General features: G+C 44.4%; 1 protein-coding gene across 2 annotated transcripts in view; it reads right to left on the bottom strand.

Moving 5' to 3' along the window:
• Positions 1 to 9,392: 9,392 nt before the first annotated feature.
• LOC132782162 (IQ domain-containing protein E) overlaps positions 9,393 to 22,725 on the bottom strand; it is a 55,531-nt gene continuing 42,198 nt past the window's right edge. For both annotated transcript variants that reach the window (XM_067460543.1, XM_067460544.1), the window contains 2 exons: positions 21,105 to 21,220; positions 9,393 to 12,083 (listed from right to left, as the gene is read on the bottom strand). In XM_067460543.1, the coding sequence (XP_067316644.1) occupies positions 11,929 to 12,083; positions 21,105 to 21,220 (271 nt within the window). In that variant the 3' untranslated portion in view covers positions 9,393 to 11,928. The remainder of the gene's footprint in view (positions 12,084 to 21,104; positions 21,221 to 22,725) is intronic.

The raw sequence follows: 22,725 nt of genomic DNA, 5'->3' as shown, positions 1-22,725 counted from the left end.
TCCCCCAAACTCCATCTGTGTTCATATTTGGGCATATGCCAAGTTTGGTCCAGATCCATCACTGTTTGAGTCCACAGTGCTCTCTGGATGTAGGTGAACTACAAGTCCCAAATGCAAGGTCAATGCCCACCAAACTCTTCCAGTATTTTCTGTTAATCATGGGAGATCTGTGTGTCAAGTTTGGTTCAATTTCATTGTTGATGGGGTTCAGAATGCTCTTTGATTGTAGGTGAACTATAATCCCAGCAATTACAACTCCCAAATGACAAAATCAATTTTTTTGAGTGAAGGACATACATTGGGTTGTTAGATGTATTGTGTCCAAATTTGGTGCCAATTCGTCCAGTGGTTTTTGAGTTTTCTCAATCCCCACAAATGAACATTACATTTTGATTTATGTAGATTATTATTATTTACCTATCTGTCTATGGCTTTGAGTCCCCCTTGGGGTGAGAAAAGTGGTATACAAATACTGTAAATAATAATAATTATTATAATAACTGCAAGCAGTCCCCAAGTTGTGAACAAGATAAGTTCTGTAGGTTTGTTCTTAAGCCAAGGAGTAAAGACAAAGGTCAACTCAGAGGAAAAGTGTTCATACTATGCATCAAGGGAACCACTGACTGCAGAGGGAAGCTGATGAAGAAACACAATCTACAAGCTATCTACAGACCCACTAAGAAAATCCAACAAAGTTCAGCAAAGGACACGAGGTAGACCTCTGCAGAAGTCTACCGTGTACCATGCAGCTGTGGACAAGTCTACAGAGGGACCACCAAACGCAGCAGCATTGCCCAGACACGAATCAAGGAATATGGAACTGGGAAGCTTCTCTGACTATCTCTGATTCATAGAATCATAGAATCATAGAATCAAAGAGTTGGAAGAGACCTCATGGGCCATCCAGTCCAACCCCATTCTGCCAAGAAGCAGGAATATTGCATTCAAGGCACCCCTGACAGATGGCCATCCAGCCTGTTTAAAACCTTCCAAAGAAGGAGCCTCCACCACACTCTGGGGCAGAGAGTTCCACTGCTGAACTGCTCTGATTGATAACTGGCAAATAGAGGGAGAAAATGTGGAAGCAGGGAAAGGTGAAGGCGGTGGCCGGGTGGACCTTCGCACAATTAAAGCTCGTGTGCCAACTGCAGTCCATGCCTCAGGTACCTCTAGACTACTGCAATGCACTCTATGTGGGGCTACCCTTGAAGCCGGCCTGGAAACTACAACTTGTCCAATGTTTGGCAGCCAGATTATCATAGAATCATAGAGTTGGAAGAGAACTCATGGGCCATCCAGTCCAACCCCCTGCCAAGAAGCAGGAATACTGCATTCAAAGCACCCCTGACAGATGGCCATCCAGCCTCTGTTTAAAAGCTTCCAAAGAAGGAGCCTCCACCACACTCCAGGGCAGAGAGTTCCACTGCTGAACGGCTCTCACAGTCAGGGAGTTCTTCCTCATGTTCAGATGGAATCTCCTTTCTTGTAGTTTGAAGCCATTGTTTCATATCCTAGTCTCCAGGGAAGTAGAAAACAAGCTTGCTCCCTCCTCCCTGTGACTTCCTCTCACATATTTATACATGGCTATCATATCTCCTCTCAGCCTTCTCTTCTTCAGGCTAAACATGCCCAGCTCCTTAAGCCGCTCCTCATAGGGCTTGTTCTCCAGGCCCTTGATCATTTTAGTCGCCCTCCTCTGGACACATTCCAGCTTGTCAATATCTCTCTTGAATTGTGGCGCCCAGAATTGGACACAATATTCCAGGTGTGGTCTAACCAAAGCAGAATAGAGGGGTAGCATTACTTCCTTAGATTCTTCTGACAATACGTTTTCTCTTTGGATTAGTGATTAGGATTATCATCCTTGTTTATTCCCCACCTCTCTCCAAATACAGTTTTTAGAAAGTTGGAAATATTAATTCAAAGTAATGAGGAAACCAATTGACAGCATGTGGCCAAACGAGGGTACTCAAATAGGGGGAAGGGATTTTAATCCCTTGGATGAAGTTGATCCAATTTGGGAAAAATTGCCTACATGGAAGCAGATGGTGAGCAATCCCTTACCAATTAGGGCATGATTATGCCTTCCTTGCTCTATCATATTAAAGATGCGCCCCACATTGTGCCACAACCATTCTTTTGTTTTGTTTGAGTGGATAAGACTCGGGCAAGGAAGCCATGGCGCTGACCTCATCGCAGTGTGTATCAGATGCCCAAATTTGTGAACATCCTGCGGCTCTTCCACAATGACATGATGGCAACAGTCTTGGACAGCAATGGCTCCCAAAGTGACCCATTTAAGGTGGAATCAGGTGTCAAACAGGGATGTGTTATTGCCCCAATTTTATTCTCCATCTTCATCACTATGATACTTCATCTTGTTGACGGGAATCTTCCCACTGGAGTGGAAATCATCTATCAGACAGATGGCAAGCTATTTAACCTCAGCAGACTGAAAGACAAAACCAAAGTCACAACAACATCTGTTATAGAACTCAAATATGCTGATGATAACATAGTCTGTTATCAGAGAAGACCTCCAAACCATTCTAAACACCTTTGCAGAAGCATACGAGAAGCTTGGCCTCTCATTGAACATTGAGAAAACCAAAATGCTCTTCCAACAGTCACCAGCCAATCCCTCTGCAATGCAACTCAAGAATGGGAAACATAACGGTATGCGGCAGGTACTGGCTTGTTCAGTAGACTCTTCTCTACAGATCCATTTTGGCAGGAAGCCTTATCATTTGTGTTTACTTTAGTTGATAATTAAAAAATGAAAAGTTAGGGAAATACGAGGGTTGAATGAAAAGTAATGCCTCCACCTTCATAACTCCTCAACAGATGGCAGAACTGGTATGTGGCAGGTACTGGCATGTTCAGGAGACTCTCCCCTACAATTCCATTTTGGCGGGAAGCCTTATCATTGAACAGTTGTGTTGTTAAAATGCGAAGTATGGAACCCTGCACAGAGGGTCAGTCAATGCAACTTAAGCAATGTGCAGTCACTGAACTCTTAATAGTAGAAGATGTCACATCAACATCTTTAAACTTACTCACCCAGTGACGCACAGTACCTACATCAACACAATCACCATAAACAGCTTGCATTTTCTGATGAATCTCCTTTGGGGTGACACCTTCTGCTGTCAAGAATTCAATGACTGCACGTTGCTTGTCGCATTAACCAACCATCTGCGCAGGGTTCCATACTTTGCACTTTAACAACACAACTGTTCAATGCTAAGGCTTCCTGCCAAAATGGAACTGTAGAGGAGAGTCTACTGAACAAGCCAGTACCTGACTTAAGCAATGTGCAGTCATTGGCATACCAGTACAGCCATCTGTTGAGGAGTTATGAAGGTGGGGGCATTGTTCAGTAGACTTTCCTCTACAGTTCCATTTTGACAGGAGGCCTTGGCATTGAACGGTTGTGTTGTTAAAGTGCAAAGTATGGAACCCTGCGCAGATGGTTGGTCAAGAATTCAGTGACTGCACATTGCTTAAGTTGCATTGACCGATAGTCTGCAAACTGTAGAGGAGAGTCTACTGAACAAGCCAGTACCTGCCGCATACCAGTACTGCCAGTAGGTGGAGGCATTACTTTTCATTCAACCCTCGTACATAAGTTTCAGAAGTGCAGGTCCTGAGATGTTTGGCTATGCGACATGTGACAGCTTGCATTCTTGGGGATACTGTCAGAGAAAATATTGCATAGTTTCTGGCTACTGGATGTTGGTCTTATTAAAAGGATCAGCAATTGTCTAAAAGAAGCTCCAGTTGTCAATGTTTGCAGAGGATCTCTGAAAAATAGTTAATGCTATATTAGATTATCCAATAGAGCTATGACATTGAACTAAAAAAACACACCAAAGCTGGGTGTTTTCAATGTCTGCAGTGTTTCCCCCCTCACTTGTGACAAATGCCAGAGGGTCAGCCTGTGACCCTTGCTGTGTTGGGGGATTAGACAACAGGAAGTCGGAGCGAGGTCGATGGGCCAGATGTCCCCCAGCCCTGCTTTTGGCACCCTCTTCTCCTCCTCAAGTGAATGCAAAGGCTGCTAACCTTCAGCTGTACAATCTTTCATGGAATAGCCCTTGGCTCTCTACTCACAAAGTGTTCTTTGTCCCACTATATCTCAATGGAATGAGGCACATTAATGGCTGTTGAGGAAAGGCAACTGAATCATCTCTCACCCAGAATCCTTCAGAAACAGCCACTTGGTTGGCTTTGTAAAATTGCTTTCTCGCTTCCGAAAGGACATTAATAGCCATATCTGTTGGAGCAGTTAGTGTGTTTGCGTCAACTGTAAAATAAGATGCATGAAGCTGATTGGTCAGGCTACGCCCGGGGAGCTGGCTGAGCCTGGGCCTTTGGGATACTGTTACATTTATTTATTTATTTATTTACTGTATTTGTATACTGTCTTTCTCAGCCAATCGGTGACTCAAGGCGGTTTCCAACAAAACAGTACACATAATATCATAAAACAAGTTAAAACATTAAAACAGTATAAAACAACAACAATAATAACAACATCATTAGCAGCTCCTCATTATCAAGCATTATCCAGTTCCATTGTCAAGTTATTCAATTTCCTGTGTCAGTTACTCTGCATTTGTGAAAGCTTGCTCAAACAACCATGTTTTAACTTGCCTCCAAAACGTTAGTAGGGAGAGAGCTGATATGATCTCCCTAAGGAGTTGTGTTGTATAACTGGATTGTTTTAATTGTTGCTGGTATATATTTTATCTTACTATTGTATTGCTGGCATCGAATTGTGCCTTCTGTAAGCCGCCCTGAGTCCCCCCTCGGAGGTTGAGAAGGGCGGGGTAGAAATGCACAAAATAAATAATAAATAAATAGGAGGGCGTTCCATAGCTGAGGGGCCACCACTGAGAAGGCCCTCTCTCGTCCCCGCCAGACGTACTTGTGACGAAGGTGAGACCGAGAGCAGGGCCTCCCCAGATGATCTCAGGGTCCTTGATGGTTCCTAAGGGGAGATGCGTTTGGACACATAAGTTGGGCCAGAATTGTTTAGGGCTTTAAAGGCCAAAGCCAGCACTTTGAATTGGGCCCGGTAGCAAACCGGCAGCCAGTGGAGCTGGTGCAACAAGGGGGTTATATGCTGAGAGCCACTCCTGTTAGCAACCTGGCTGCTGTTCATTGGACTAGTTGAAGCTTCTGGACTGTCTTCAAAGGCAATCCCACGTAGAACGCGTTGCAGTAGTCTATACGGGATTTATTTATTTATCGTGTCATCCGCAACCAGACCATTGTATTACATTTCTAACAGAACAAAACAAACAGATAAAAAAAACACAAATTTTGCAAACTTAGTAGTTGATTAAATGTCCTTTGACCAGTATCTGGCCACTTGGAGTGCCTCTGGTGTTGCCGCAAGAAGGTCCTCCATTGTGCATATAGTAGGGCTCAGGTTGCATTGCAGCAAGTGGTCTGTTGTTTGCTCTTCTCCACACTTGCATGTCGTGGATTCAACTTTGTAGCCCCATTTCTTAAGATTGGCTCTGCATCTCATGGTGCCAGAGCGCAGTCTGTTCAGTGCCTTCCAAGTTGCCCAGTCTTCTGTGTGCCCAGGGGGGAGTCTCTCATCTGGTATCACCCACGGATTGAGGTGCTGGGTTTGAGTCTGCCACTTTTGGACTCTCGCTTGCTGAGGTGTTCCAGCGGGATGTAACCAGAGCATGGACAAGTCAGGCTTCTCAAAGTACAGTATTTTTCAGACTTGAGCTATGCATGTGCTCAGAGAGAAGAGAGAAGGAGTGAGAGACAGAGTTTGGAGTGTGGTCTTGCTTCATGGGTTTCTGAAGGAGATTATCCATGTGGACAAAGGAAGACCATTTTAAATCTCTCATAGAAGGACATTATTTGAGTCGATTGAACTAATCACATTATTGTACATATTTTGTTCTGAACTACGAAGAGTAAACTACTTGTTCTTTACTGTTCATCTGCATGGAATATTTTCTTTCTCTGGCAGGGCAGTGCTGCATGGAATATTTTCTTTCTCTGGCAAGGCTGATCAAACGTGGACTATGCATGATTTTCATCTCATCACAATATCCAGAAATGCTGCTCATTCATAAGAATCATGCATCTTATTCACAGCATATTACCTGCTTTGTTGTATTATAAAAAGCATTCTCTGGGATGATAGTTGAAGTCCAGGAATAGGATCAGATTTGCCTTTCCTCCCAATTGACTCTGACTGCAGCCAGTTTATCCTCTTCTATAGAGCCCAATGATCAGATCTGTGGGTTGAGACTGACTTTAATCTGATGCTGAACGCAAATGCGAGCTGCTGCAGTTCCCAAGACCAGCTGAACTTCAGTCATTTGAACTGAAGCAACACCAAATGCTCTAACTTTATTACCATTTCGTCAGCTTTATGTCTTAGCAGCACGCCAGCTCATTAGATAGCCTGCTCATTCTCTACCTTTAAATCATTCCCCTGATGATTCCCATCAGATTAGGAAATGCCAGGCTCTTAGTTCTACTGTCCTGCGGAAATACGGGCCGCTCATCCTTGCATTTCTCTCCTAAGTGCTTTGTTATTAGCTCTTTATTACTGCTCACAGTTGACAGACAAGAAGATCCAGTTCCATCAAATTACTCATACAACCCTCTCTCTTGGGTTTGGCGTCTGGGAAACATTTTGCTCCTGTCTTGGCCCTTAAACGCCCTTCGGAGTTATCTAGGGAAATCTGAAGCTGGAGCATGGCTTGCAGAGGCATTCCTTGTGCTGTTAACCCTCTCCTTCCTCACCTGATCAGCAACACTAGTGTCTTTCCATAATGTTCTGACAGTGCCTAACTACGCATAGAGCTGTGCAGAAAAAGAGCTCATCGGAGCCACCTTTTGCCCCCGACAATGATGGCCACGTGACTGGAACAGCATCTGGAGATAATTTCCCGGTTGATATAAACCTCTCTCCTGATTGCCTTTGCTCTGGACAGCTCCAAGCAGCTGCCTCTGGAAGCACTACAGACAAGGCTTTCCACTGATGGGATTAAGCATAACTCATCTGCTCTGTGCTGTAGCCATCCTTTTTGGCTGCAAGTGCTGGCACAAATGACAGTAAGTGTCAGATAAAGAACAGGCTCCATCCCTGATTTAACAAGCATTCAGTGTAAGAGAGAGAGAGAGAGAGAGAGAGAGAGAGAGAAAGCCAGTTTCTTTTTGTTACAAAGAGGGAGAGGAAGCCACTGGAAGCAGAACAACGCACCATATTGTCTGAGATGCAGAGCTTGACAATTAATGAGACCAAAATGGCTAGCTTTCCCCCTCTGCCGAGTGGCACTGAGAGAAAGTCAATAGGTTTGGTTTGTTGTAGGGTTTTTGGGCTATATGGCCATGTTCTAGAAGCATTCTCTCCTGATGTTTTGCTTGCATCTATGGCAAGCATCCTCAGAGGTTGTGAGGTCTGTTGGAAACTAGCAAAATTGAGTTTATATATCTACGGCAAGGCTGTGTACTCTCACCCAACCTTTTTAACTTGTATGCAGAACACATCATGCGATGTGCAGGGCTTGAGGAATGCAAAGCTGGGGTAAAAATTGCTGGAAGAAACATTAAAAGCCTCAGATATGCAGATGACACCACCCTGATGGCCGAAAGCGAGGGGGAGCTGAGGAGCCTTCTAGTCAAGGTGAAAGAAGAAAGCGCAAAAGCCGGGTTGCAGCTAAACATAAAAAAACCCAAGATTATGGCAACAAGAATGATTGACAACTGGGAAATAGAGGGAGAAAACGTGGAGGCCGTGACAGACTTTGTATTTCTAGGTGGGAAGATGACTGCAGATGCAGACTGTGGCCAGGAAATCAGGAGATGCTTCCTTCTTGGGAGGAGAGCAATGTCCAGTCTCGATAAAATAGTGAAGACTAGAGACATCAGACTGGCAACCAAGATCCATTGCCTAGTCAAAGCCATGGCATTCCCTGTAGTCACCTACGGATGCGAGAGCTGGACCTTAGGGAAGGCTGAGCGAAGGAAGATCGATGCTTTTGAGCTGTGGTGTTGGAGGAAAGTCCTGAGAGTGCCTTGGACTGAGAGAAGATCCAACCAGTCCATCCTCCAGGAAATAAAGCCCGACTGCTCACTGGAGGGAAGGAGACTAGAGACAAAGTTGAAGTACTTTGGCCACATCATGAGGAGACAGGAAAGCCTAGAGAAGGGAATGATGCTGGGGAAAGTGGAAGGCAAAAGGAAGAGGGGCTGACCAAGGGCAAGATGGATGGATGGCATCCTTGAAGTGACTGGACTGACCTTGAAGGAGCTGGGGGTGGTGACGGCCAAGAGGGAGCTCTGGCGTGGGCTGGTCCATGAGGTCACGAAGAGTCGGAGACGACTGAACGAATGAACAACAACATCTATGGAAAGTCCAAGGTGGGAGAAAGAACTCTTATGTGTTGGAGCTAGGTGTGACTGCTTCCAAGCTGCAAGCTTTCTTCTTGGATTTCGTCGAGAGCATCCCAATTTCTGCATATTTCCAATTTCCTATTCCTGCAATCCTCCAGATAGATAAATAAATTAAATATATTGGTAGATAGATAGATCGATCAGGAGGACTGCTGGGAGTTGCAGTGCAAGAATACGTAGAGAAGGAAGAAATGGGAGAAAGAGGAAGGGAAAGAAAAGGTGGGGGGAAGGAAGGGAAGAAGAAGAGAAGAAAGGAAGGAGAGAAAGAAAGAGAAGGAAGGAAGGAAAGGGGTGGGGTGGGGGGTTGATTTTGTCTCGTGGGAGTTGTAGTTGCTGGGATAGTTAATCTTCAAAGAGCATTCTGAACTCCACCAACAATGGAATTGAGTCAAACTTGGCACACTGAACTCTCGTGATGAACAGAAAATGCTGGAAGAGTTTGGTGAGCATTGACCTTGACTTTTGGAGTTGTAGTTCACCTACATCCAGGGAGCACTGTGAATTCAAACAATGATGGATTTGGACCAAACTTGGCACAAATACTCAATATGCCCAAATGAGAACACTGGTGGAGTTTGGGGAAAATAGACCTTGACATTTGGGAGTTGTAATTGCTGGGATTTATAGTTTCCCTACAATCAAAGATCCCCTTGAACCCCACCAATGATAGAATTGAGCCAAACTTCCCACATAGAAGCTCCATGACTAACATAAAATACTGTATTTTCTGATGGTCTTTGGTGACCCCCTGACACCCCCTCACAACCTCCCCCCAGGAGTCCTGACCCCCAGCTTGAGAAACACTGGTATAGGGCTTTATAGGTCAAAACCAGCACTTTGAATTGAGTTTGGAAGTGGACCGGCAGCCAGAATGGGGTTGGACTGGATGGCCCACCAGGTTTCTTCCAACTATATGATTCTATGCTGCAAATGATCCTGGCAACAACAACAACAACAACTTTAAAAAGTTTATTAATAACCCGCCCTCTCTCCCCAAAGGAACTCATAAATGAGCACAACTGTTTGGAAAGGCGAGATGGTCAATTCATTACAGATGTTAACATAAAAATGGTTTGGAGTAATAAAAAAAACAACACACACACACACACACACAATGTCCCCAGTAAGAACCAGAGTCTGATGGAATTGCTGGAAGATCAAGTAGTTAGGGGACCATGTTCTACGGAAAAGCCAGCTATTGAATGTGGCCCCTCACTCTTTTACCTTTTACAGCTTTTAGCCAATTGCCTGCCTCTTCCCAGAGCTCTCTTTCTGCTCTGAAGCCTTTGAAGTCTTTGAATCCGATTGCTGTTGGATCAAGAGCCCTGTGAAGCCCAAGAGCTTGCTGTGTTTTTTGTACTTTCCGCTAGCACACATGCTTTTATGACATCGAAGCTGATGGGATAAGTACAAAACCTGAACACTAAAAAAAACTGCAAGATATTTCTCTGGGTTGTTGTAGGTTTTTTGGGCTGTATAGCCATGTTCTAGAAGCATTTTCTCCTAACGTTTCACCTGCATCTTCCAGAATCACAGAGTTGGAAGAGACCTCATGGGCCATGCAGTCCAACCCCATTCTGCCAAGAAGCAGGAATATTGCATTCAAGGCACCCCTGACACATGGCCATCCAGCCTGTTTAAAAGCTTCCAAAGAGGGAGCCTCCACCACACTCTGGGGCAGAGAGTTCCACTGCTGAACTGCTCTGATTGATAACTGGCAAATAGAGGGAGAAAATGTGGAAGCAGGGAAAGGTGAAGGCGGTGGCCGGGAGGACCTTCGCACAATTAAAGCTTGTGCGCCAACTGCAGTCCATGCTTCAGGTACCTCTGACTACTGCAATGCACTCTATGTGGGGCTACCCTTGAAGACAGCCTGGAAACGACAACTTGTCCAACATTCGGCAGCTAGATTATCATAGAATCATAGAGTTGGAAGAGACCTCTTGGGCCATCCAGTCCAACCCCCTGCCAAGAAGCAGGAATATTGCATCCAAAGCACCCCTGACAGATGGCCATCCAGACTCTGTTTAAAACAGGGGTCCTCAAACTAAGGCCCGGGGGCCGGATGTGGCCTGCCAAGGTCATTTACCCGGCCCTCGCTCAGGGTCAACCTAAATCTGAAATGACTTGAAAGCACACAATAACAACAACAATCCTATCTCATCAGCCAAAAGCAGGCCCACACTTCCCATTGAATTACTAATAAGTTCATCTTTGTTAAAATTGTTCTTCGTTTTAATTATTGTATTGTTTTAAAGTGTTTTTTGCACTACAAATAAGATATGTGCAGTGTGCATAGGAATTAATTCTTTTTTTTTCCAAATTATAATCTGGCCCTCCAACAGTTTGAGGGACTGTGACCTGGCCCTCTGTTTAAAAGGTTTGAGGACCCCTGGTTTAAAAGCTTCCAAAGAAGGAGCCTCCACCACACTCCGGGGCAGAGAGTTCCACTGCTGAACGGCTCTCACTGTCAGAAAGTTCTTCCTCATGTTCAGATGGAATCTCCTTTCTTGTAGTTTGAAGCCATTGCTTCGTGTCCTAGTCTCCAGGGAAGCAGAAAACAAGCTTGCTCCCTCCTCCTCGTGGCTTCCTCTCACATATTTATACATGGCTATCATATCTCCTCTCAGCCTTCTCTTCTTCAGGCTAAACATGCCCAGCTCCTTAAGCCACTCCTCATAGGGCTTGTTCTCCAAACCCTTGATCATTTTAGTCGCCCTCCCATGGACACACTCCAGCTTGTCAATATCTCTCTTCAAAACTGTGGCCAGCATCCTCAGAGGTTGTGAGGTCTTTGAGGATACCTGCCATACATGCAGACGAAACGTCAGAAGAGAATGCTTCTAGAACATGGCCATATAGCCCGAAAAAACCTACAACAACCCAGTGATTCCAGCCATAAAAGCCTTTGACAATACATCGATATTCCTCTCTCTGTCTGCGCACAAGAAGGGATCGGTATTCTCCTTTTTGAACCTGTCTATCAATGGCTCCACCATCATGATAGAAATATATGTTACCTGTAACAGGAGAGGCAATATGTCCCTAATACCAATTAACACCAGCAGGAGTTTGTTAGTGGCTCAGGCCCTAACTGGTTGGACTGGGAACAGAGTCCTGGCTCCGATTGGCCTTTGGTCTGATCAAGCACAGCTTTAGTTTGTTACCTTGGGGCCCTTACACACAGTCACATAACCCAGAATATCAAGGCAGAGAATCTCACAATATCTGCTTTGAACTGGGTTATCTGAGTCCACACTGCCGCATATCCCAGTTCAAAGCAGATCATTTGGGATTTTACTCAGCTGTGGAGAGGGGAGGTTCGAAGCCCTGCCGTGAAGACCTGAACAGCCTGAGCTGGTCCCAGAGGTGGAAGCAGCAGCAGAGGTAGGGTTTATCAACTTTGGGGGATAGATTGGCAATGGATGACCCTTCTGATCAAAACTACTGGTGAAATGTGTCATCTTCAGCTCTCTCCGTAATGTGCTCCTAGCTCAGGCCAGGAGAAGGTGGCAGATAGCCGTGGAAATCAAGAGATGTTTTCTTCAATGGAGGCACTGTGATAATGTCATCGGAATCGTCCGAATGGGTTTCGTCCGCAAGTGGCAAAGGAGGGGGCTGCGGCGGAGCTGAGGAAGATGTGGCTGGAAAGAAGCACAAAGGAAACAGGGTTGAATAAAATGGACAGAGACCTATGCTCTTCTCAGAAGAATCAAGTCCTCTCAGACATTCAGTTTCCAAAATAAAGGTAAAGATTTCCGCTTGACATGAATTCAAGTCGAGTCCAACTCCTGGGGTGGTGCTTATCTTAATTTCTAAGTTGAAGAGCCGGCATTGTCCCTAGACACCGCCAAGGTCATGTGGCCAGCATGACCGCTTAGAGCACCCATTGAAGCAGTACCCATTGATCTACTCACATTTGCATGTTTTCAAACTGCGAGGTTTGCAGAAGCTGGGGCTAACGATGGGAGCTCATCCCAACCCATGGATTTGAACTGATGACCTTCTGGTCAGCCAGTTCTGCAGCTTAGCAGTTTAACCTGCTGCGCTTCTGTGGCCCCTTTCCAGAATAAAAGATAAAGGTTTTCTCCTGATATTAAGTCCAGTCGTGTCCGACTCTGGGGGGTGGTGCTCATGTTAATTTTTAAGCTGAAGAGCCGGCATTGTCCGTAGACACCTCCAAGGTCATGTGGCCAGCATGACCGCTTAGAGCACCCATCGAAGCAGTACCCATTGATCTACTCACATTTGCATGTTTTTAAACTGCTAGGTTGGCAGAAGCTGCGGCTAATGTTAGGAGCTCACCCCATCCCACAGATTTGAACCAACAACCTTCCGGTCAGCAAGTTCTGCAGCTTAGCTGGGGCTGACGATGGGAGCTCACCCCATCCTGTGGATTTGAACCGAAGACCTTCCAGTCAGCTAGTTCTGCGGCTTGGCAGTTTAACCTACTGCGCTTCTGCAGCCTCTTTCCAGAATAAAAGCTAAAGGTTTTGTCCTGATATTAAGTCCAGTCGTGTCCGACTCTGGGGGGTTGGTGATCATATCCATTTCTAAGCTGAAGAATCGGCATTGTCCGTAGACGCCTCCAAGGTCATGTGGCCAGCATGACTGCTTGGAGCGCTGTTACCTTCCCGCGAAAGCAGTACCCATTGATCTACTCACATTCGTATGTTTTCAAACTGCTAGGTTGGCAGAAGCTGGGGCTAATGATGGGAGCTCACCCCATCCTACGGATTTGAACCGACGACCTTCTGGTCAGCAAGTTCTACAGCTTAGCAGTTTAACCCGCTGCACTTCAGCGGCCCCTTTCCAGTATAAAAGGAAAAGGTTTTCCCCTTGACATTAAGTCCAGTCGTGTCCGACTCTGGGGGTTGGCGCTCATCTCCATTTCTAAGCCGAAGAGCCGGCGTTGTCCGTAGACACCTCCAAGGTCATGTGGCTGGCATGACTGCATGGAGAGCTGTTACTTTCCCGCCGGAGTGGTACCTATTGATCTACTCACATTTGCATGTTTTTGAACTGCTAGATTGGCAGAAGCTGGGGCTAACAGCGGGAGCTCACGCCGCTCCCCAAATTCAAACTCGTAACCTTTCGCTTAGCAAGTTCAGTGCTTTGACCCACTGCGCCACTGGGGCTTTCCAGACTAGACAGCCATTATTTATAATTCGTATATTCCTGTTTTGCTTTTGCAGCAAGACTCTGCACTTTAGCTTTATTCTGGAAGACGTGCTGTGAAACTGAAACTCGCAGGACATAAAATCCATGTTGATCTTGCTTTACTTCCTCTTTGTTCTGTTGTTACCAAATCATAATGATATTGGCTTCCCCTTTTTTGTGTTCACTTTTGTTGATTATAAAAAAATGAAAAGCTAGGCAAGTACGAGGGTTGAATGAAAAGTAATGCCTTCACCTTCGTAACTCAACAGATGGCAGTACTGGTATGTGGCAGGTACTGGCTTGTTCAGGAGACTCTCCTCTACAATTCCATTTTGGCAGGAAGTCTTAGCATTGAATGGTTATGTTGTGAAAGTGTGAAGTATGGAACCCTGTGCAGGCAGTCGGTCAATGCGACTTAAGCAACGTCCAGTCATTAAATTCTTGACAGCAGAAGGTGTCACCCCAAAGGAGATTCATCAGAGAATGCAAGCTGTTTATGGGGATTGTGTTGATGTAAATACTGTGTGTTGTTGGGCAAATAAGTTTAAAGATGTTGAGGTGGGAACATCTGACTTGCGAGACAAACAAAGAGTTGGATGTCCTGTGACAGCAACCACCGAGTTTCACAAGCAAAAGGTTGATAGATTGATTCAGGACGATTGTCATATCACTCAGAGAGAAATTTCAAGCATAATCAGCATTTCACAAGAATGTGTGGATCACATTATTGCTTTGCTTGGCTTTTGGAATCATAGAATCAAAGAATCAAAGACTTGGAAGAGACCTCATGGGCCATCCAGTCCAACCCCCTGCCAAGAAGCAGGAATATTGCATTTAAATCGCCCCTGACAGATGGCCATCCAGACTCTGTTTAAAGGTTTCCAAAGAAGGAGTCTTCATCACACTCTGGGGCAGAGAGTTCCACTGCTGAACAGCTCTCACAGCCAGGAAGTTCTTCCTCATGTTCAGATGGAATCTCCTCTCTTGTAGTTTGAAGCCATTGTTTTGCGTCCTAGTCTCCAAGGAAGCAGAAAACAAGCTTGCTCCCTCCTCCCTGTGGCTTCCTCTCACATATTTATACATGGCTATCATATCTCCTCTCAGCCTTCTCTTCTTCAGGCTAAACATGCCCAGCTCCTTAAGCCGCTCCTCATAGGGCTTGTTCTCCAGACCCTTGATCATTTGAGTCGCCCTCCTCTGGACACATTCCAGCTTGTCAATATCTCTCTTGAATTGTGGTGCCCAGAATTGGACACAATATTCCAGGTGTGGTCTAACCAAAGCAGAATAGAGGGGTAGCATGACTTCCCTAGATCTAGACACTAGGCTCCTCTTGATGCAGGCCAAAATCCCATCGGCTTTTTTTGCCGCCACATCACATTGTTGGCTCATGTTTAACTTGTTGTCCATGAGGACTCCAAGATCTTTTTCACACCAAGATCTGTATACAATGGGTACACAGCAGAACTTCAGAGACTGGATCTCACCACCGTACGGCATCCTCCATACAGTCCAGATTTAGCACTGCCTGACTTCCATCTGTTCCCGATAATGAAAGAAGATCTTTGAGCACATCATTATGCTTTCGATGAAGATGTTGAGAACTGTGAGATGCTGCTTGTGGAAACAGAGTGTCGACTTCTTCCGTGACGGCTTCAGAAAACTTGTTCATCGTTGGCAGAAATGTATCCAATTGCCTGGTATTTAAATAGTGGTAGTTAAAGAGCACATTCTAAGGATTGTTTCTGTGTTTGATTTATTAAAATATTCCCATCCAAACCCAAGTAACGAAGGTGGAGGCAAGCTGGAATGTGTCCAGAGGAGGGCGACTAAAATGATCAAGGGTCTGGAGAACAGGCCCTATGAGGAACGGCTTAAGGAGCTGGGCATATTTAGCCTGAAGAAGAGAAGGCTGAGAGGAGATATGATAGCCTTGTATAAATATGTGAGAGGAAGCCACAGGGAGGAGGGAGCAAGCTTGTTTTCTGCTTCCCTGGAGACTAGGACACGAAACAATGGCTTCAAACTACAAGAAAGGAGATTCCATCTGAACATGAGGAAGAACTTTAAGGTTGAAAAGCCCCTCTCAGCTTATACTTGAGTCAAAGTTATTTATTATTTTACTGTGTTATTATTACATGTTTTCTGCTGCCCTGGAGACTAGGACATGGAACAATGGCTTCAAACTACAAGAAAGGAGATTACATCTGAACATGAGGAAGAACTTCCTGTGAGAGCCGTTCAGCAGTGGAACTCTCTGCCCTGGAGTGTGGTGGAGGCTCTTTCTTTGGAAGCTTTTAAACAGACTGGATGGCCATCTGTCAGGGATGATTTGAATGCAATATTCCTGCTTCTTGGCAGAATGGGGTTGGACTGGATGGCTCATGAGGTCTCTTCCAACTCTTTGACTCTATGATTCTATGAGGCATTACTTTTCATTCAACCTTTGTATATTTCAGGAACCATTTAAAAGAATGTTAGGCAAATGATTTGCTTGCTTTTTGATATTTTTTCCCCATTGCTGAAAGTGCTATGGACCCGTTTATTTCTTATGGGCTGCTGCCGTTGGGATAAAGGAGATTTGTGGAACTTCGGGGTGGGGAAAGAACAGTTTTGAGTGGGACGATTTATGAACTAATTGCACTAAGGATAGAGGCAAACAAAGCAAGTTCCCTGAGAACAGAGAGAATAATTAAGAGGTCTTGCTTTTTAGGTCTATTTCTCTTTTTGGAACTAGGCAGGGCCTATTATTAGCTGGATTACTATACTGCATTTGGAGCCAAGACCCCATTGCCAGCTTTCATTTCTTTGTTTCAGAACCACTTTGAGACGCGAAACTTCCTAATTGTGCTTCCATGGAGACCAGCACAATAGAATTTCTCCTTCTAATACACACTTGCATTATGTTTAGGATTAGGCTATTAGAAACCAATTACAACCTCCATCTTGGCTCCTGTTTTCTGAAACTCATTTATCTCAGCTGCCAATCAGTCATATATCAATTTACCATGCCCCCTGTGTGAGGGTTCAGGTACCCATCCAAAAGGCCAAATTTCCATTTATTCAAGCCAAATATATGTTCAACTGAGGCTGATTATTAGTGTATGTGTGTGTGTGTGTGTGTGTGTATATGTATGTATATGTATGTTGTTGTTCATTCGTTCAGTCGTCTCCGACTCTTCGTGACCCCATGGACCAGTCCACGCCAGAGCTCCCTGTCGGCCGTCACCACCCCCAGCTCCTTCAAGGTCAGTCCAGTCACTTCAAGGGGAATAACATAACTCAAAAACCACTGGATGAATTGACACCAAATTTGGGCACAATACCCCTATCAGGCCAAGGAGTGACCATCACTCATAAAAATACTGAAAAAGACATCAAAAGGGACTTAAAAAGCCACAAAATTAAAAAATACATTACAATACATGCACACACATATATACAGACAAACACACACACACACACAAACATATAACAAAACACATATACACATTGGGCCACAGCAATGCGTGGCTAGTCTATATAAATAAAAATGTCATGTTCATTTGTGGGATTAACAGAACTCAAAAACCACTGGATGGATTGACACCAAATTTGGACATAAGACACCTAAGAACCCAATGTATGTCCTTCACTCAAAAAAATGATTTTGTCATTTGGGAGTTGTAGTTGCTGGGATTTATGGTTCACCTACAATCGAACAGCATTCTGAACCCCACCAACGATGGAATTGAACCAAACTTGGCACACAAACTCCCATGACCAACAGAAAATACTGGAAGGGTTTGGTGGGCAGTGTCCATTGGTTTTGGAGTTGTAGTTCACCTACATCCAGAGATCACTATGGACTCAAACAATGATGGATATCGGGACCAAACTCTACACGAATACTCAATATGCCCAAAGGTGAACACTGGTGGAGTTTGGGGGGAAAATAGAATATTTACATTCGGGAGTTGTAGTTGCTGGGATTTATAGTTCACCTACAATCACAGAGCATTCTGAACCCCACCAATGATAGAATTGGGGCAAACCTCCCACACAGAACCCCCATGTGGGCCACAGCAACGCGTGGCAGGGGATGGCCAGCATAAATAAATAAATGAATAAATGTAATGTAATGTTCGTTTGTGGGATTAACGTAACTCAAAAACCACTAGACGAATTGACGCCAAATTTGGACACAATACACCTATCAGGCCAACAAGTGACCATCACTTATAAAACACTGAAAAACACAATGGAAGAGACTTAAAAAGCCAAAAAATAAAAAATACAAGGCATGCACAAAATCACATATACACAAATATAGACATGCACATACACACATATATAAACACACAAAACACAAAAACACAGACTTAGCTACAGCAACGTGTGGCAGGGGATGGTTAGTAGCACATAAATACACACACAAAACACATGTACACAGACTGGGCCACAGCAACGCGTGGCAGGGGATGGCTAGTCTATATAAATAAAAATGTAATGTTCGTTTGTGGGATTAACATAACTCAAAAACCATTGGACAAATTGACACCAAATTTGGACACAATACACCTATCAGGCCAAAGAGCGACCATAAAAACACTGAAAAACACAGCAAAAGAGACTTAAAAAGCCAAAGAACAAAAAAAAATACAAGGCATGCGCAAAACCACACACATATATATGCAAACACACATATATACACAAATATATACACATATATACACACAAATCACATACACAGAGACTGGGTCACAGAAACGCGTGGCGGGGGATGGCTAGTTGGTACATAAGAGAGTACTTTGAGACAATGCGCTGAACAACAAACCCTATGCCAGTGTTTCTCAATCTTCCTAATGCTGCGACCCCTTAGTACAGTTCCTCATGTTGTGGTGACCCCCAACAGTAACATTATTTTCGTTGCTACTTCACAACTGTAATTGTGCTCCTGTTATGAATCGGTAAGCATCCGATATGCAGGATGTATTTCCATTCACTGGACCAAATTGGGCACAAATATCCAATAATACAACTAAATTTGAATACTGGTGGGGTTGTGGAGAGGATTGATTTTGTCATTTGGGAGTTGTAATTGTTGGGATTTATAGTTCACCTACAATCAAAGAGCATTTTTGAACTCCACCAATGATGGAATTGAACCAAACTTGGAACACAGAACCCCCATGACCAACAGAAAATACTGGGAGGGTCTGGTGGACATTGACCTTGGGAATTGTAGTTCACCTACATCCGAGAGCACTGTGGGCTCAAACAATGATAGACCTGGACCAAACATGGCACAAATACTCAATATGCCCAAATGTGAACACTGGAGGAGTTTGGGGAAAATAGACCTTGACATTTGGGAGTTGTAGTTCCCACACAGAACCCCCATGACCAACAGAAAATACTGGGAGGGTCTGGTGGACATTGACCTTGGGAATTGTAGTTCACCTACATCCGAGAGCACTGTGGGCTCAAACAATGATAGACCTGGACCAAACATGGCACAAATACTCAATATGCCCAAATGTGAACACTGGAGGAGTTTGGGGAAAATAGACCTTGACATTTGGGAGTTGTAGTTCCCACACAGAACCCCCATGACCAACAGAAAATACTGGGAGGGTCTGGTGGACATTGACCTTGGGAATTGTAGTTCACCTACATCCGAGAGCACTGTGGGCTCAAACAATGATAGACCTGGACCAAACATGGCACAAATACTCAATATGCCCAAATGTGAACACTGGAGGAGTTTGGGGAAAATAGACCTTGACATTTGGGAGTTGTAGTTCCCACACAGAACCCCCATGACCAACAGAAAATACTGGGAGGGTCTGGTGGACATTGACCTTGGGAATTGTAGTTCACCTACATCTGAGAGCACTGTGGGCTCAAACAATGATAGATCTGGACCAAATACTCAATATGTCCAAATGTGAACACTGGAGGAGTTTGGGGAAAATAGACCTTGACATTTGGGAGTTGTAGTTTCCACATAGAACCCCCATGACCAACAGAAAATACTATGTTTTCTGATGGTCTTTGGCGACCCCTCTGACACCCCCTTGTGACCCCCACAGGGGTGCTGACCCCCAGGTTGGGAAAGACTGCCCTATGCGATAGGAATGCCTCCTTTCTCTTCTCCCCCTCACACACAAACAGCAGCTTGACAACAGTGTAGCTCGACACGGTACGGACAATACGATTTGATCAAACAACAAAGAGACGAATGAGAAGAAGAGGGAGAAATCACAAAAGTACAGGTTTCCTTCCCAATATGGAGGGGAGCCTCAATGCAGCAGGCAAAGCTTCTCCTGATCGCACAATAAAAGGCAAGCTCACTCTCAGTGGGAACGGGCAGCGACCGCGGACGGGGGAAAATCAATTGGTATGTTATCAATTCCCCTCTATTGCAGATAACAGATAGCAACAATGAAATGGGCCATCCATCTATTCCCGCCATTCCCGCCGTGGGCCGTCTCTTCGCTTTATATGTTTTGGACAGCTTGTGTCTGGAACGGTTAAGCTGTTAAGTAATGCTAGTTATTAACCTTCCCAACAACCCGATGAAGTCCGCAGTAATTGATACTTACTCTGCGGCCTATGTAAAAAAATCAATGTGATGGAATGGCTGTCAACGTATAAAAGTTATAACAATTGAAAAATCAATGACTCGGTTGCTCCGCTAAAAGACGGAGGGCCAAGCCTGTGTTTAGCCTTAGGCTTGCTCTCAGCAGCCTTTGCGATCGAATCAGTCTGTGATGTAAACCTGAGGCCCAAAACACACACACACACACACACACACACAGAGAGAGCCCGGTCCTGACGTAGGACCGGGCTGTGGCGCAGCTAGTTAGTAGCCAGCTGCATTAAATCACTACTGACCGAGAGGTTATGATTTCGAAGCCAGCCTTGGTTGGAGTGAGCTCCCGACCATTAATAGTCTAGCTTGCTGTTGACCTATGCAGCCCAAAAGACAGTTGCATCTGTCAAGTAGGAAATTTAAGTACCGCTTTATGCAGGGAGGCTAATTTAACTAATTTACGATGCCATAAAACCTTCCAGCAGCGTGCAGAAGAATGAGGAAGTACTCCATCAAGGACTTGGTGTCACAAGTGGACAGTGAAGTGGCAGCTCCCCCTGTGGCTGGAATGGACATGTGCTCATGAAGCTGGAAAGCTGGAATGTTAAATTGCCTCTGTGTCTGTCTATATATGTTGTATGTCTAATGGCATTGAATGATGGCCATGTATATGTGCTTTGTAATCCACCCCGAGTCCCCTGTGGGAAGTGCAGAATATAAATATTGTAATAAATAAATGAATAAATACGATACTTATATGCACTCTACCTAGGAAATGAGATGGAAAATGAGTGGCTAGAAGTATCCAAGTAGTAGCTGAATGAGTCTAAACAGGAGAAAACGCACCTATGCTAAGTCCACACAAACCAGCAAAGATTGAATGATAAAGAAAGTATCAAGGTAATACAGCAACAAGACATGACATTACTTGGCACTAAAGTGAAGGCAAGAGGCGCATGTCTGAATGGAGACCAGACTGGCTTTTCCTCTCCAGCGAAGGCAACTGGGTTTGCTTTCCGACTCTCGAGGCTAGAGATCCGTGACCTGCAAAAAGTGGAGAATTGAAAGAGCCATGAAAGAGAAGTCTGATGGCTAGAGTATTGCACTGTATAAAGATGTTGAGGATTTATTTGAAAATAAAAATCCCAACCACTGCAAACCAAAATGTAAAGGATTGTTGACAGAGAGGCTTTATACGGGGAAATATAAAAATACCAAACAGAAGAACACCACTTAAGATTGGATGTGGCTTCTGTGACTAAAAGCCCCCAAAACAAAAAGCTGCAAAGAAAGCTGGAACTTTCTTCTGGCCGAAAACCCCTTTTTGAAAGCCTTCTGGCACCCACCAACTTAGAAGTGCTGTTAAGCCCTTGGATTACTGGAAGTATTCTTAAGCAAGAGTGTGTTGGATTAAATCTTTATTGTTTCTGAGCTAACAATAAATATTGATCTTTAAAAACTACACTGCCACCAAGACTCTTAATTGTTGCAGGGAACTGCCTTTAAAACTTCACTCACAGAGGCACACGTGAGGCAGATGTTGTGAATAACAAAAACAATGATGTTTATTTAAGAGAACAGGAACAATACAGATATCAAGCTTAGCTGTTTCAAAAATACTGGCTTAAAAGTGTATGGTTACTTTAAACCAGGGGTCCTCAAACTTTGTAAACAGAGGGCTGGGTCACTCTCCTTCAAACTGTTGGAGGGCTGGATTATAATTTGAAAAAAATGAATGAATTCCTATGCACACTGCACATATCTTATTTGTAGTGCAAAAACACTTTAGAATACAATAATTAAAATGAAAAACAATTTTAACAAATATAAACTTATTAGTATTTCATTGGGAACCGTGGGCCTGCTTTTGGCTGATGAGATTGGGTTGTTGTTGTGTGCTTTCAAGTAGTTTCAGACTTAGGTTGACCTTGAGCGAGGGCTGGGTAAATGACCTTGGAGGGCCGCATCCGACCCCAAGGCCTTAGTTTGAGGACCCCTGCTTTAAACAGTTCAGACTAAATTACACATGTAATACTTCTCCCTCCCTCCACAGAAATACTGACAGGATTGCTCTCTCAAAGTAATTCTATACCAACACAGTTAGTCCTATCCTGGATCTATCGCTTCCCTCCTCTACCAGCTATTTCCCTAATAGCTGTAGAATTATTTCCACTAGCTAGCTCTGCTAGCCAACAGACCACTCTCAGGCCTCTTTCTCTAACCCAGTGTTTCTCAACCTGGGGGTCAGGACCCCTGGGGGGGGGTCGTGAGGGGGTGTCAGAGGGGTCGCCAAAGACCATCAGAAAATACAGTATTTTTGTTGGTCATGGGGGTTTTGTGTGTGAAGTTTGGCCCAATTTTATCATTGGTGGGGTTCAGAATGCGCTTTGATTGGAGGTGAACTATAAATCCCAGGAATTACAACTCCCAAATGTCAAGTCTCTTTTCCCTAAACTCCACTAGTGTTCACATTATTGAGCATTCATGCCAATTTTGATCCAGATCCATCATTGTTTGAGTCCACAGTGTGGACTCAATTTTGATCCAGA

The sequence above is a fragment of the Anolis sagrei genome, chromosome X (assembly GCF_037176765.1).
Source record: "Anolis sagrei isolate rAnoSag1 chromosome X, rAnoSag1.mat, whole genome shotgun sequence".
NCBI classification, from domain to species: domain Eukaryota; kingdom Metazoa; phylum Chordata; class Lepidosauria; order Squamata; family Dactyloidae; genus Anolis; species Anolis sagrei.
This window is presented reverse-complemented; position numbering and strand designations above follow the sequence as displayed.